This window comes from Phaseolus vulgaris, chromosome 8 (genome assembly GCF_000499845.2).
Source record: "Phaseolus vulgaris cultivar G19833 chromosome 8, P. vulgaris v2.0, whole genome shotgun sequence".
Lineage (NCBI taxonomy): Eukaryota > Viridiplantae > Streptophyta > Magnoliopsida > Fabales > Fabaceae > Phaseolus > Phaseolus vulgaris.
In genome coordinates, this window is record NC_023752.2 from 56,917,288 (window position 1) to 56,934,386 (window position 17,099).

The 17,099-nt window shown below is 36.1% G+C and overlaps 2 protein-coding genes across 2 annotated transcripts; one reads left to right on the forward strand and one right to left on the reverse strand.

The window, feature by feature from the left end:
• Positions 1-444: 444 nt before the first annotated feature.
• LOC137823339 (sorting nexin 2B-like) lies at positions 445-8,238 on the reverse strand. The gene is made up of 5 exons (XM_068628429.1): positions 6,737-8,238; positions 5,581-5,790; positions 5,157-5,417; positions 806-892; positions 445-703 (listed from the first exon to the last, which is right to left on the reverse strand). The coding sequence occupies exons 1-5, from the start codon at positions 7,664-7,666 to the stop codon at positions 623-625; spliced, it is 1,569 nt and encodes a 522-aa protein (XP_068484530.1). The 5' UTR covers positions 7,667-8,238; the 3' UTR covers positions 445-622.
• Positions 8,239-11,995: 3,757 nt separating this feature from the next.
• Positions 11,996-15,597, forward strand: LOC137826531 (laccase-12-like). The gene is made up of 6 exons (XM_068632523.1): positions 11,996-12,378; positions 12,492-12,643; positions 13,146-13,390; positions 13,603-13,731; positions 13,950-14,906; positions 15,189-15,597. The coding sequence occupies exons 1-6, from the start codon at positions 12,160-12,162 to the stop codon at positions 15,317-15,319; spliced, it is 1,833 nt and encodes a 610-aa protein (XP_068488624.1). The 5' UTR covers positions 11,996-12,159; the 3' UTR covers positions 15,320-15,597.
• Positions 15,598-17,099: the final 1,502 nt, after the last annotated feature.

Genomic DNA, 17,099 nt, shown 5'->3' on the forward strand with positions numbered 1-17,099 from the left:
TAATAACACCATCAGTCCTAAATGGATTTTAAGAACACAACGCCTTTTAAGTTAGATAGTAAGTTAATAATACATTCACAACAAAAATATTTATAACATGAAAATAAAATAATATAAGCTTTTATAATTCTAAGAAAACTAATGCCCAGTGAAAGCAAGAGAAGAGAAAAAAAAAACTAGAATTAAAATTGAAGGGGAAGTAAATTTGGAAGAAGTCAACTTTTCTTCCACTTTCTCTCAAATAAAAAAAAAACCATCGCCATCTCTATTTCCATTCCTTTCCACCAAATGAACCAAGTTCGTAATATGAAACTACCAACGAATATAGGAAATTAATGAAACAAAAATATATATAATTACCACATAAAAAAGGAAACCAATTAGGGGTTAGATACTCAACTGCGTTCACAAAAAAATTAATAACAAGAAATGTACAACTCTGAGTAGTTAAAGCACATTCATATCTTGAATGTCGTCGGTAAAAAAAAAGGGATATATGCATATACAACAACTCTAGGGTTAAAACTAAAGTAATGTAACTACATAAGATTAAATTAATGAAACCAAAATCTATAAGCACTGCATAAAAAAGGCGAAAACAGAATTTACAGCCAAGCGCATATTAGCTGATGTCTCTTGAGTTAGCAGCTGTTTCTTCCGCAAGCTTCTCCCACACAGCTGCCATCTTCTCCGCATAGCCTGACTGTAAAATGGATGAAGTGAATTAGCTACTTTTCTGAACCACAAGATAAACGGCATCCAAACGTTCACAGCTAACAGAACCTATAAGATAAATGAACTTTACTTGATTGACAACAAACCCTCGAAGCATGCTTAGGAAGTCGCTGTTCCTCTCTTGGTCAATTCTTTCAAGCTCGCTCCTATTATTCTCCTGCAAACATTCAACAGTCATAAGTGAAATCTAGACACAATATTCCATGATAGATAAAGACTTCCCAACGATATTTCATGAACATTTTAATGGATGTTTTGTTTTGTTTTTCTTAATAGAAATACAATTTTAAACTAAATATGAAGAACACGTAAGGAAATCACATCTTAATCTATATGGATAACAGAAAAACACATATAATGGAACAAGTTGCAAAAAGCTGAAAAACTATAACCTATTTTGACAAAAGATGAGAAGACCATCCCTGATATATGGAACTCAACAAAAATGAAAACTAGACGGTGAAAATTTTACTCCACGTGGATTCAATAGTCCTCTCTCATTTGATGTGACTCAAATTTTCCCTTTGTTCCTGTTCTGGTTCAAAGGTGTTTTTGGGTACTTGTATTAAGTACAATGACTTTTTTGTACGTATACGTGAACGAGGCATAAATGAGTTTCCCTTTTACTTTTAATGTTGTTCCTTTTATAGACAATTCAAGCCTTGAATAAAATTTGGAATCACCACCAAATTCTACTTAATAGTGAAAATGGATGGCTATATTCTAGAGATCAGTTGCGAGTCTTTGCTAGAATCTCGGTGTACTAGTGGGTTGTTATTTCACGAATATAGTTGAGATTGAGTGAGGTCTCCCAGAAACTGATCCACATTACCAAGTCTCCCAAGGGTTGATCTCCCACGGGCCAATCCACAATACCGGATCTCCCAAGGACCGATCTCCCGAGAGACGATCCATACCAATCATCCGGTCTCCCACGGGCTGATTTACTTAATTGTCCATGTAAAATGGAGGGATGACGCCCGGGGAACAACGATCATAGCTTTACATGTAAATCGTCTAAAGGACGATCCAATCATGTTACATCACTCAACCTAGTCACCCAAGACCAACGGTACAATTCCATTGAAACAACCCAGATTTTTTTGGTGATTGCAGAAAACAAAGAAGCAGAATACAATAACTACCATAAGAGAGAATAACAACAGATGAACTAGTGTTTCGGGTCAAGTGAATCATGTGATTCGGAATCTACTGTTCTGTAGAGCCAAAATTAGCAAAATTGAAGAGCTGAATCTTCAATTTTCAGAGGATGCTTATGCTAATAGTTTCTCCAAAACAAAATATCAGATGAAGGTAACATTATAACAAATTATACTATTAAAGCAAATTTTGATATATACAAACTTTACTCATAAATCAATACAATTTTATTCCCAATGAAACCAAGTTTATAGATTTACTTTCAATCTGAAAACCCGGTGAATTATTTATCAAGTTTTCAGTTTGTTTAACCAATAAAGCAAAAGCCAGAGGTAAGGAAAAGTGAACTAGAGAGAAAAAACAGATGAACAGGTCAAACTAGCAAATCATATGATATTAGTTTGAACTGGTTTTTATTTTTAGATGTTGGGTTCTTGCAAGGGGAAATTTCGGGGAAATTTGACACTGATGAGTTACAAGCATTACATATTAGAGACCAAGACACTACCTCCAACCCAAAACCTTAAGGTAATGGGTTTGTGGGTCTTCTTTCTAATATATTGCTCATGTAGTTCATTCCTACTCAATGTAAGACCAAATTCATACTTGGACTCTTAACAATCTACCATTCAAGTGCAAGGTTTTTCCAAGGTACTTCCCCTCAAGCAGTCGTGGTTACCTTTTTGTAGCGCCATTTTTATCACAAGACAAGCTTATCTAATCATGTTGGATGACAAGCCATAATTATTGAAATGCAAATCCTTGAACATAATGGTACATAGGAGTTAGTTCCTGTTCATCTGGAAAGAATACAGTTGGCTATCGTTGGTGTATGCCATTAGAGTCAGACATAATGGTGAAGTTGACCGCCTCAAAGCTCGATTTGTGGCAAAAGGATATACTCAAATATATGCGCTCAAAACAATGAAACTTTCTATCTGATAGCCAAAATGACTATTGTTAGAATTTTTCTTGCCCTGACAACCATTCATCATTGGCCTCTTCATCAATTAGATATTAAAAATGTGTTTTTGCATGGCGATCTTGAGGAAGAGCTCTACATGGAGCAAACTCCTGGGTTTTTTTGCCCAGGGAGAGTCTAGTCTGGTTTGTAAACTGCGTCTCTTTCTCTATGTGGTCTCAAGCAATCTCCATGTACTTGGTTTGGAAAATTCAGCCACATATTCAAACCTTTGCGCTGAAACGCAATGAGACATTATTCTGCTTTTTATCATCATACCTACCTTGGAAAATGTGTGTACTTAATAGTGTATGTTGATGATATAGTCATTTGCAAAGAATGACGTTGCTAGAATATCTAAATTAACAGAACACTTGTCCAATCATTTTCAGACCAAATATCTTGGAAGTCTCACCTATGATACCACAATTTAAGCCCTGTGATTTTTGGCCTCTACAATCATGTACTACTTCTAATTGTGCTGATTTAGTGCAAGAATGACATGTATGGTTATTGCATTTCCCTAATAGTATATAACTACATATAAATGATATCTATTTTTTGGGCATTGAAGTAACCCGATCAAAAGAAGGTGTTCTAATTTCTCAAAGGAAATATTATTTAAACATCCTAAAAGAAACAAGTATGATTGATGGTAAACCAGTGGATTGTCCTATGAACCCATATCAGAAATTAATGGTAGAACAGGTAGAAGTTTTCTCTGATCCTGAAAGATATAGAAGACTGGTTGGAAAAATTATCTATCTTACAATTACTAGACCAAATTTGTCTATTGTGGTTGGTGTTGTAAGTCAGTTCATGCAAAATCCTTGTATTGATCATTGGAATGTTGTCATCCGTATTCTAAGATACCTCAAAAAGGCTTCAGGACAAGATCTATTTTATGAAGACAAAGGGAATACCTCAGGATATTGTGATGTTGATTGGGCAGGTTCTCCAATATATAGACGCTCTACAACAGGATATTGTGTTTTCACCAAAGAAAAATTATCTCTTGGAAAAGCAAGAAACAAAATGTAGTTGCCCGATCAACTCGTGAAGCCTAGTATAAGGCAATGACATCTCTCACTTGTGAGCTTGTATAGGTAAAACAGGTCCTTCAATAATTAGATTTTTGTGAAGTCTAACAAATGAAGATGTATTGTGATAACCAAGCTGCTCTCCACATTGCTTCCAGTCCAGTATTCCACAAGAGGACTAAACACATAGAAATAAATTGTCATTTTGTTCAGGAAAAGTTGTTGTCCAAAGAAATATGTATTGAGTTTGTCGGATTCAATGATCAACTTGCAAATATGCTAACAAAATCCTTAAGAGGACGTTGAATTGAATTTCTGTATTCCAAGTTGTATCCTTCAGCTTGAGGGGGGAGTGTTAGAATAGGTAATCTTGACTTTATTGAAAAGTTGCTATGTGCTTTGTGTTGTATCTAGTTTCTAGGTGAGACCTTTCTTATTCTTTTCTCTTTTCTCTCATTCATTGTATTTGAACATCCAATATCATTATAAACAAGAGAACCCAAGAGAGGGGAATCAAGCTCTCTAATTCATTTTCTATAATTTTGTATTCATCTCACTAGGGAACTTATTGATTAACTTTGAAGCTATAGCATAGAATATATGTTTGAATTGAATGGTCTACTTTGTGTCCAATGTCAGATTTCGATGCACTAAACAACATAACATTGGCTTTCCTTTCTTTGCTTCACTACTTCAATGATAAAAGTCTGATCTAGAAATAAACCTTTAGATTACCATACTAAAATGGCAATAGATCTAGAAATCAAATTTGAAACCGTAACCAAATTTGCTATTGAATTGATTGAAATTTTTAATTGAAGCAGACCTCAACAAAACAATTATAAGTGCATCAAAATATGGTTACAAACTTACTTGCATTTGAAGTATCAAGAAAATCAAGTGAAAATATATTTGTAGCAGGCCAAAATTATCATCAAAGCAAAGTGAGTGATATTAAGATCATTTATGATAATTTAATTGTATCACGTAAATTTTCCCACAATGTATTACCCGTTTATATAACTGCACACATGAGATGAAAGCAAATAAAGATAATATTCTTTAATACATGACAAATATGGAGGAGGCATACAATGTAATAGTATGCCAAAGAAAATATGAAAAAGTCAATTCTGAAAGTGAAAATGAGTTAATATGCAGGGAGATAATAGCTCATAGTTTCAAGAGTACGGCTAATTCAGAGTTATACATGCTAAACAAGGGAGAGGACAACCCAACAAAAGGTTGTAAAATGTTACCTTGATTCGTTCATACTCTCTGTCTGCACAAATTTTAGCATTCTCAGTAACTCTAATGGCTTCGTTTAACTCTTCAATTTTCCGCAACCTAGACTTGTCTCCACCAAATATTTTGGATGAAGCAACCTCAAGCTTTTCCACCCGCGATTGTAAAGAAGCTAGTTCTGATGAGAGTGTTTGAACAGTCAACAATGCACTTGATCTGTCAGAAAATGCATTGTTGACAGCTAGCATTGTCCCAAGGTATTCATGTAGTTTATCCTGCAACATAAAGAAGATATTACTCACAACAACAGAAATGAGTTAGGGATTATTATATCAGGAGGTTAAAGCATCTATCATCAAGATATTTGCCAGTTTACCACCATAGATTTTTAATAAGCTAAAAGGTTCTATCATGAGTCGCAAGAATATTTGTACTTGCCAAATGTTTGATTGTCTGTGTATTCAGCTCTCTATATAACCTGCTAGCTTTAACAGCCGCAGTTGCCACATTTTTCATGTCAGCGGCTCGTACCCTTTGAGACTCAAATATGGCTTCTTCTGTCTCAAATTTAGTTAGCTTTACAAAAGCCAGTCCTAGTTCACCCACTGTTTCACCCATGTCTTGCTGAAACTTGACAAGGGATTCAGCCTGTAGGTGTCAATGCAGATAAACAAAATCAAGCTCAGAGATCAAAGAAGAAAAAACAACACTTTTTATTCAGTTCCATAAACAAAAATGCACCTGGTAAGTCAATTTGATAAAGGAGCATATTTTAAACAACATCCAAATCCAATAATCACAGACACTTTAAGAGGAATGTTTTCTATTCGACCAACTGACGATAAATATTTTAAAGCTATTTCAAGAAGTAACTAAGAGAGCTATTATTTCCCCCAGAGTAAGCTAATCCAAAACATGCATTGCAAGTGTATTTGGAAGTGCTTTTATGGAACATGATTAAACATATCTTATAGTTAAGTGCCTAAGAAGGTATTTGCCCATTTGGCCACGCTGATAACCTCAAAAGCAACTTAAACCTTCTTACAAACTCTTTAACTTCCTTCAATAATTTGACTACTCACAAAAGCTTATCTTTGTAAACTTATTGAATGAACTTATTGAACAACCACTTACTCAAGCTCAATGCCCAGATACAACATAGTCAACTACTAACAAACATGGTAGCCAAAAGCTTATAAAGAACTTAAGAAGTACTTAGTTAAGCTTATTACCCAAATGCAGTTGGCTGATATTATATATAATGAACTTATTGAAGAAGCAATTAGTTAAGCTGATTACCCAAAATGCACCACAGTCAACTAATGAACACGAAAGCCAAAAGCTTATAATGAACTTACTTAATAAGCACATAGTTAAGCTCATTACCCAAATGCACGCAGTTAATCCTATGTATAATGAACTTATCGAATAAGAACTTAGTTATGTTGATTGCCTAGATACTCCATACCAACAAACAAGGAAGGTTATAATGAACCAATACCTACTAAGTAAGCACTCGGTTAAGCTCACTATCCAAATGCACCATAATGTGAACTAACAACCATTAAAGCCAAAAACCAGAGAAACACAAAACCTGCTGAGAGACATTGCTAAGATGGTGCTCAAAGTCCACCAACTTATCCTTCCTCTCCATAAACTCCTTATCCTCCTCCACAACCAAGGGCTTGCTCCCACCCCAATCATTGGTAACAGACTGCTTCAACTCCTTGAAAATCCTGAGCAAGTCCCTCCCGCCCTTGGCCGGCTGCGTCACCTCACCCACCTCCGCCTCTCCCCCAAACAGCTGCCTCGGTAGCCTCACTGCGCCGTCAAGCATCCGCGATGCGACATCGGTGGTCCTCGCCAGCGGAAGCCGCCCCTTTGCCTCGAGAAACACCCTCAGCTCCTCGCTTCGCCCGATCACTGGGTGCGCCGCCAGCTTCCTGAGGTACTTCTCCAGCGCCACACGCCGCTGCTCCACGAACTCCTGCTTCTGCATCACCTGGCTCTCCACAGAGCTCTTGTCCGGCCTCACGGGGATGAAGAGCCCACGGTAGGTCTCCGACAGCCGGTCGGCGAGCGTCACAACGTCGCGGAACCTCCGTCGGACGGAGAATTCGGTGCCTTCGCCGCCGAACTCGGGAAAATTGGAGCGTGTGGTGATGAGGTAGGTGTAGAAGGTGGCAGAGCCGGGGACGAGGGAGGTCGCGAGGTCCTGCTCCTTCTGAGGATCGGTGACGGCGATGTGGAGGTAGTCATCGCAGCCAGATCGGGCGGGGGTTCTGTCAATGGCTTGGTCGTGGCCGTTGGAATCGAAGGAGGTGAAGATCGCGTCGGCGTAGGAGGGAGGGTCGAGGAACGAGTTGAAAGGGGAATTAGGGCTTTGCGGAGGCGTAGGGCGGTGGCTCTGGCGGTGGACGTAGTCGTCGCCGTCGTCGTCGAGGATCAGCGACTCCATTACTTCGTCGTCTTGCGAGGCGTGCATAATCTGATGCTGTTCGTCGTTGGAATCGTGACTCATCATTTTCGAGGATCCGGTTATGAGGTTTCGTAGCGATTCGAAATCATAGCGAGGGAAGGGTGAAGAAGGAGAGTGAGAGTGTGATGGAGGAGTGAACGAGTTATGACTCGGGGTTGTAGGTGAGTCAACTCGCGTAAGAAAAATAGGATAGGGATGGGGCCAAGAAATGGGTTCCAGTGCCACCAAACCTAACAAGCATGCGAAACGCGTTTATCTTGTTTGTGACGCATGTCCTGGTTTGATGCAGAAGAAGCCAAACGAACCCCTTAGAAATAAGTGCTTTCTTCAAAACCCAAAACTTGCTGCAGTGTTTCTTTCCACCCTCACAGAATCTTATTCATGTAAATCACAATTGTTCTATTTCCTTTTGTCTTCTTCTCTGCTCAATTTTTGTTTTCTCCTCTGCTCAATTTTTGTTTTCACTTTTCTGTTTTAAATTACTTCCATTCTTCACTAAACATCACAAAGTTCTTCAGAGATTAGATTCGAAGATCGATGGAAGAGTTCTCTGCACATTCCGTTTTTCATATAACCAACCTTTTATGTAAATCTTACTCATATCATCTTGTTAACAGACTATATAATATATAGTTAGTTTAAACTTTCTCTTTAGAGTGTCATTATTTTAAACTTTAATTTATTCTTTTTACATTTTCATCCATTCATAAATGTCACATGTAATAAATGTAAAAGTGTTCAATTAAATGTTTTGTGAAAAATATTTAAAACTCACTCCAGTGTTCTTTTAATTTTCTCTTCTTTTACATAAAATTTGACGAGAATATTTCCAATCCTGCATGTTATATGTAATAAAGTTTCTCGCATCAATTAGCACTGTAGAATGTACATTTTATAGAACAGAATGAGTAAATAGATAGTTAAGGATAATTTACATATTTTACCTTTTAGTATAAAAAAGAATTTATAGTTTTAATAAAAAAAATTAATAATACTGTTAATTTTGTGTGAAGGCAAACATGCTAATGAATCATATATGGTTAGCGATTGAATCAGCTTAGCTAATTAAATTATACGCATAATGCATTCTAATCTGGTCTTCTTGTATAAATTTTTTTACTATTAATTCTGCTATATTTATTGGGGGTGTCATTATTGATAGGACTAAATATAGCATTATCATTGTGCTGTGTGTTCCTCTTAATGATTGTAATAATTAGGGTGGCATTTTCATTAGAGAATCTTAGAAAGAAAATTGGTACTACATTTATCATGGACAATTAACATGTGAAGATGTTTTTGCTTTAATTAATGCCGATTTGAAATGAAACACTTGTCTTCTTGTTACCACTGTAATAAGTTTCCTCTTTGGTAAGTGATTCTGTTTCTGCATGTCAATTTTGTGAGAAAAACAAGTCATTGGTGTGGACTAGTGGTTATGGTTAACAAGGCCAAATCTTCCTCTTATGAGATATGTGTGCAAATATCCCTCAGTCATGTTTCACCCCTTCTGTTTTTCATGTAAACCAGTGTTCATAAGGACTTCACTTTTCTGCTTTTACTCTTTCATTCATAATATTCATGAATAAAGTATTTCAATTTCAACAATTTACTTTAACTCCTTCAGGTATGATACAATCTATGCAAATTTTCCCCATTAGTTCATGCACATAAAATGGATGCGTCACACATGGAACATGCACATAAAAGTTCATACAGCATTAGTGAGTTGGATGAACTTGCAAGGACTACAGTAACATGTGCATTTTACAACAAAGGAAACATGTCATTTTCAGCGTGGTTTTTAAGAATGCCCCACTTCTGGTAAAGACACGTTTCTCAGAATTGATGGATTAATTTGCTGTTTAGTTTAATTTCCTTGTTCTCTCTAATTATTCTGGAAATTTGCTAAAGTTCGTACCCACTTATAACTAACCATGAAAACGAAAACCCAAGAAATCAAAACCCAAACAAGAATTGATGTAAAGTGGCTAGCTAGGAAATAGTTATTTTACCAGACAAATAAAAAGGTCTTGCGAGAGAGACCAAGCACCAGAAAACTTTGACAAGGAATTGGTTTCTGCTCTCGTGTCAATTCTCAGCTTTCTTTCACGGTCTGTGTAACAACTTGTCAAGTACTTCCTTTTTTTTTCCAACACAAGAATATGAGAAAAGTCAGCAACAAACTCTACCAACCTTCATATATGATGTTCTTTCTTTATTTCTTGTTCACCTATCCGATTGGTCATTGCTTTCCCATCTCGATCGTGTTAAGCTTTGTCACATGTTGACATGCTTTCATTCTCAGCATCTAACGGTTTTGTTTTGTGTTGTGACAGACCAAAACAATGTTTAGGATCTCCTTGGCTAGATGCATGTTTTTATCATCCACTCAAATGTAGCCATCATATCAACTCAATTACTGTACAATACTAAGTCAATAGAGGAAAAATCTATCTTCCTTCAGATCTAAGATTTTATATAATTTGCATCTCATTGGATTCTAAAATAGACTTGTCCAACCTTTAACATGTTGTTTGAGATGTCATTTATGTATAGAAGGTTTTCATCCTTAAGAGGGGGTCCACAGCAGCTAACTCATGGATGCAACTATAAGATATCATCAATGGGATCGTATAATTACTGTATCTTGTGTATATAACTTATGCAGGAGAACCAGTAATATGCATATGTTTCTATATACATGCACTTTGCCACGTTCTAATGCATTTTTTCACCATTATGTAGAAGAAACTAGTTTTCTTTTTTTTGAATTGGTTACTAATTATCATAATACGTTATATAACAAACAGATCATTAGGGAAACCAAATCCTCCATCATATGGTCAAACATCTGAGAAAGTGTCTACTAGTTTGTTTCACATGTGGCACTATGGTGATCGAGCCATGAAAATGTTCGTCACAGTGATTATTCTTATTGATAATTGTACATTCAATTGAAGTACGTATGCTTGAGTATGACAGGTTTGTGCTGTGTTATAACTGTCGTTGATCATCCATCCACGTTTGAAATATCGTGAGATAGGCCACCTAATTTAATACTCGATCTCAAGTTGCATTTTTCATGAGTATCTAACTAACTAAATTCTAGTTGGACTCAATCAAATCGTGTTAATAATCCACCCTATATTTTATTTGGTACCTAATGGCATACCATTCTCTAATTTTAAATAATGCTAGTTTCTTTCCTATCAATAGCCACTTGAATCAAACAAAACTATTGGCCTAAATATACCAACACAAGCTGTAATATATGGCCGAGATATGCCAAGCTACATCAAAATAGAAGACGTCTTCACCACATTTCCTAAAATTACCTTTCACCTAACCAAAAGATTAACACACTTGGTTAAAGATCATATTTCAGACTAATAAGAGACTTAGTAGTGTATTTGTTAACTGTGTCCAACACTTCATATGTTGAACTCGTCTCTATAAATAAGAATCATATTCATGCTTAGGTATGCATTTAATAACATTTATTACTTATAACTACTGAATACCGAACACTGACTTAAATGTCGTCAAAAAATCTTTTTGTAATATTCCCACTCGTGTCGACCATCGAGATGAAGAAGTTGTAGGCGCACAAGACTCCTCTAGTGAGACATTCCCGACCCATAGATGAACACAATCGTTTCTTGAACAAGTGGCCACTTTACATGTTATGGAAGAAAAGGACGGCAGAATATAATCTAAAAGAAAATTAATTAACCTAACATGAGATCCCAGGCTTACAATTTAGATCAAGGCAATATTCAAGTGGCAATTACGTTCTAAAACAGAGTGTTTAGTCTAAACAAAGGGCCAACTATGTTTTCAAAAGTCATAGTTGTTTTTAATGTGCATTACTTTTTCATCAAAAGGATTACCAATCCTTTTAACAAGTGATTTATTTTCTCCAACAACCGAAACAAGAAAAAAAGTCAAATTGGACTAACGCAAAATTAATTTGCACTTTTCTTCACTTTCCAAACTTGGCTTACAATTATTAATAATACTGAATCAATCCCAAACAACAAGAATGGAAACAAAGTGCAACAGTTTGACGGGGCAAGGTTACTTGCACTGAATTACTCGGTAGTTTGCTACTGGCAAACCATTTCAGAACATATGGTAACTGCTTGGCAAAAAAGATGCATAGGACAAGCTTGACTTGGACAGCAAAGATAAAAAGAGTAAAAACCTTTTTGCTGTGCTTTTTAGTTGTGGTCCCTTTGAAATGTGGCATAGTTTTACAATAATAAAAGGAGTGATTGCAATTGCACCGCGTTAAATGCTAATTAAAAGGAAAAGCAGTAAATTATTGTAAACCCATCTTAAGTATAAATGATTCCTGAACTGTCTGGGAGTAATTATGCTTGGAGAAAATTCAACCTCCTAATGAAGACTTGAGAAGCAAGCATTCAGGAACGTAATTAACTAGTGGGTGCAACAACTTTTATAGGGTTGAACTAAGTTTCTTAAGTGCCTCTGACCAATTTGCCGTAACAAAATTACCTAATCTGCCAACCTCAATGACCCTATCTCTCTCCTTCCATCTCCCCTATATAAAACCACCCTCTCCCACTATCTCTTCCATTGCACCTTGCAACCTTAACCATCATTGCCACATACCTGTTTCTTGCTACACTGCAACCATGGAAGCTCTCAAGACCATTTTCTTGCCTCTTTTTCTTGTCTTGGCTTCAGCATTGTATTCAGCCAATGCCAAAATCCAGGAGCATCAGTTTGTTGTACGTTCTCTTTACCTCACATTTTTTCTCTCTCTCTCTCTCTCTCTCTCTTTTTCCTGTGTCCCTTTCTTGCTGAGATAATTATTAACCTGTTGCCATTTGTGACGAGACAGATTCAAGCAACACCAGTGAAGAGGCTGTGCAGCACTCACAACACCATCACTGTGAATGGACAATTCCCTGGCCCAACATTGGAAGTCAACAATGGAGACACTTTAGTCGTCAAAGTCACTAACAAAGCTCGTTACAATGTCACCATTCACTGGTATCATATCAAACCAGTCCAACATTTTGGCTTCACTCTCACCATTAAACAGGCTTCATTGTTTACTTTAAAAAATCACATATTCATTCAACAGTTTTTTTTATTCTTTTCCTGTTAGATTAACCATCTTATTCTACACATATGACACTTGGCAAGAACTTTTTGTACCAATAGAAATTTTCTATAAAAAATGAGCATTAAATAACTTTGCACAATAAATTTTTAACAGAAAACTTCTTTATCTTTGTATTCTTAACATGTGCTCGTGGTCCATGGAAATACATTAAAAGCTCTCTTTTTTCACTTGTGAGAATTGAATGCAAGAGTATCTGCCTTAATAAATCGTGTCTCCTATTGACTAGTTCTAGAAGGCAGTTATAGCAGTATTTATATTGCATGCTACGTTCATCAGTTCATGCATGGAACTTGTAGAAGAAAATATTTGAGTGGCTTATTAGTTTTTGTAGCTCTTCTAGTTAATTGATTTGTTGTATTTGTTTAGGCATGGTATTCGGCAGATGAGAACAGGATGGGCTGATGGACCAGAATTTGTGACTCAGTGTCCCATTCGTCCTGGAGAGAGTTACACCTATCGTTTCACCATTGAAGGACAAGAAGGAACACTTTGGTGGCATGCTCATAGCTCATGGCTAAGAGCCACTGTTTATGGTGCTTTAATCATTTACCCCAGAGAGGGAGAGGCGTATCCTTTCCCTAAGCCAAAGCGCCAGACACCAATTCTTCTAGGTAATCATTATAATTATAATTATAATTATGGTTATACTAATTCACATATATGAATATAATAATTATTGCTAATCATGGCACTAATGAAAACGTGGAGGGACTATTAAGAAAATGATTATTGCGGATTTGTAGTGTTTCTTTTGCTTTTGACAAATGTTATGCACTTGATGGAGATGGTTTAACGGTGAAAAACAATGATGATCATTTATTAGGGGAATGGTGGGACGCAAATCCGATCGATGTTCTGAGACAAGCCACACGAACAGGAGCGGCTCCGAATATTTCTGATGCATACACCATCAATGGCCAACCTGGCGATCTTTACAAGTGTTCTACCCAAGGTCTGATAAACATATCATATCTCTCTAATATACAAACAAAATCAATATCTCAATGATAAAATCATTAAAAATGACACGGTATTTACAGCTTTTGAACAACCAAACATGTTATTATATGCCTGCCCCTGCATTCTGGTCCCAGGAAACTAAGAATAAAAAAACATTGTCCAATGATTTTATAAATCTGACGTATATTTTGTTGATGATTGGCAATGTAGGTACCACCATTGTTCCAATAGATTCTGGCGAGACCAACCTCCTTCGAGTCATCAATGCTGCACTCAACCAACCCCTTTTCTTCACTGTGGCCAACCACAAACTCAAAGTGGTTGGAGCCGATGCTTCCTACCTTAAACCCTTCACCACCTCAGTCATCATGCTGGGTCCAGGCCAAACCACCGATGTTCTCATCCAAGGTGACCAACCACCCTCACGCTACTACATGGCTGCACGTGCCTACCAATCCGCACAAAACGCCCCTTTTGACAACACCACAACCACAGCCATTCTCAACTACAAATCTGCACCATGTCCTGCAAAGGGTGTCTCCATCAAACCCCTTATGCCCTCTCTCCCAGCTTACAACGACACCAACACAGTCACTACCTTCAGTAATAGCTTCAGAAGCCCCAGAAAAGTTGAAGTCCCTGCAGAAATCGATGACGACCTTTTCTTCACCATTGGCCTTGGACTCAACAACTGCCCTCCAAATTTCAGCCCAAACCAATGCCAAGGTCCAAATGGCACGCGTTTCACTGCCAGCATGAACAACGTCTCTTTTGTCCTCCCCAACAACGTCTCCATCTTGCAGGCTCATCACCTTGGAGTGCAAGGAGTGTTCACCACTGACTTTCCTACACAGCCTCCTTTGAAATTTGATTACACTGGTAATGTGAGTCGTTCACTGTGGCAACCCGTTCCCGGGACTAAGGTGACCAAGTTGAAGTTTGGATCGAGGGTGCAGATTGTGTTGCAGGACACTAGCATTGTGACCCCTGAGAACCACCCGATTCACCTTCATGGCTATGATTTCTACATAGTCGCAGAAGGGTTTGGAAATTTTGACCCCAAGAAAGACACTTCTAAGTTCAACCTTGTTGATCCACCTATGAGGAACACCGTTGCAGTACCTGTGAATGGATGGGCAGTTATCCGATTTGTTGCAGACAACCCAGGTAAAATTAACTAGTCCAAATCAAAATAGTATTATGCACTAAGGACAAATTATTACACGATGACAATATTCACATGACATGTAATCATGTCTATAGATATTACTTAATGAACACTCCATGATCTGAGATTATTTAATATACCTTTGCATATACTGAAAGTATAAATTTTTTTCATACCATCAGTTATCATGATATGCAAGATAAATCCCATTTTGCAATGTCTAAAACTTATCGAAGATTTGAGCTTAAATGAAATTGAATTGGGTGATGTGATATTTGCAGGAGCTTGGATTATGCATTGTCACTTGGATGTTCACATAGGGTGGGGTTTGGCTACTGTGCTCTTGGTGGATAATGGAGTAGGGCTGTTGCAGTCCATAGAGGCCCCTCCAGAGGACCTACCTCTGTGTTAGAATAATCAAAAGCAGAATTATATTGAATTATTGAATTTGTATCTGTAGTTCGTAATTTTTCCTAGTTCATTGTTGTTTCCCTGTATTGAGGGTATTTCTTCTTTTGCAATGTTTTGTTGTTCTTCTCATATAGAGATAACCCGGGATTAAAAGAGATGGTGATGTGATTTCAACACAACTTGCCGTCTTATACGCTCACAGGCCCGATTCATTAAACTGATATTACTTGTTTTGATCCCTCACTTTTCTTATTCAATAGATTAGTGTGTTTCTTTGTACGTGTGTGTTCCATAGCAGAATTTAATGGTTTTGGCAAATTAAAACACGACATAATTTAATGAAATAAGAACAGTGCATAGAATAATTACAATGGATGAAGTGGACCATTGTGGTTTATGGTAGATGACCAAATATAGTGCCAAGTGTTCTCATGTGTTACATTGTGGGAAAGGTCAATGTGGGTGCAACAGCAGTGGAGGATTTAAAAGTAACACAAGAGTTCATTTTGCACAAGTAATGTAACGATTAAGACCAAAACATTCTGGTCCCCAACTCTTTACTTTTGCCAACAAAGTCAGGAATTGGAAAAGCACTAAAACACATTACCAAATTTACTTCTTACTATATCTCTTTTATACTCAATTAACCTCTCATTGTAAATTTCCATATTAACAAAAGATATGATCAGATTAATTTATAATATCTAAGTAGATCTAAATCTCTCCTTATAAACATTTTTTAAAAGTTGAATTAGATTTTAAAAATATCTTCTTTCACTTTTTCATTGATCTCTTAAATCTGAAATATTAAAAAATGGATGTTTTCCTTATGAATGTTTTAAAACTCAATTCTCATCTAACATTACAATTATTTATATAAATCTTTGTAAGTTTCTGCATAAATTGAAATAGATGCTACTCTCCATTCTTATTTTATTCTCTAATAATATTCTAAAGCGCCATGATTTGGAACGTATTATTGTTATTTTAAAACAATAATATTTAAAAAAATTGTTCCACGTGCCTTACAATTTTCGTCATAATTCTTGTAAAGGCTCATGCGCAGAGCAGACCTTAAAAAGAAAGAGAAAATAATTCCTTATTATTTCTAAAAAAATTGGTCACTGATTATATTTATCGTTTCAATTCATATTATCAAATAGTAAGTATTTAATATTTTTTTCATGCTCTAAAGTGTAATCTCATTGTATTCATATTTATATCAGAGAATGCAAAAAATTGTTAAAAGTAGTAAGAAAATTTAATCGAGAGTTTTGCATGCCAAAATTTAGACTTTCATAATTTGTTTAGAAAAAAAATCCTTTTATATTGATTTTATTAAAAAAATTAATATGTTCTTTAGAAGATTTTTTAATATATGTATTTAAAAGATATTTTTTTCACAATTAATTGTTTTAAACAAACTTGTTACATGTTCATTAAAGTGTATGAACAAAATTGTAGATCCTCAAAAGGTTTACTGTATACTGCATCTTTCACTAATCATTGTTAGATCATTTAAATTATAGATAAAAACATATCATTGAATTTACAAATAAGATATTCAATCTGAATTTTGTTATGCAATCAACCAATCTTATCAGATTGTTTATTGTGAACACATGTTGCAGATGCCTAGAAGGTCTACTAAAAGTTACAATTGTTCAAAATATTATTAGAGTTATCAAGATACAAGTAAAACATTCGGTCAATTTTTGTATTCATCAAACATAAAAACTTTAACTCCACATATGATTTTTTGGTCATCACTCTGTCTAGTA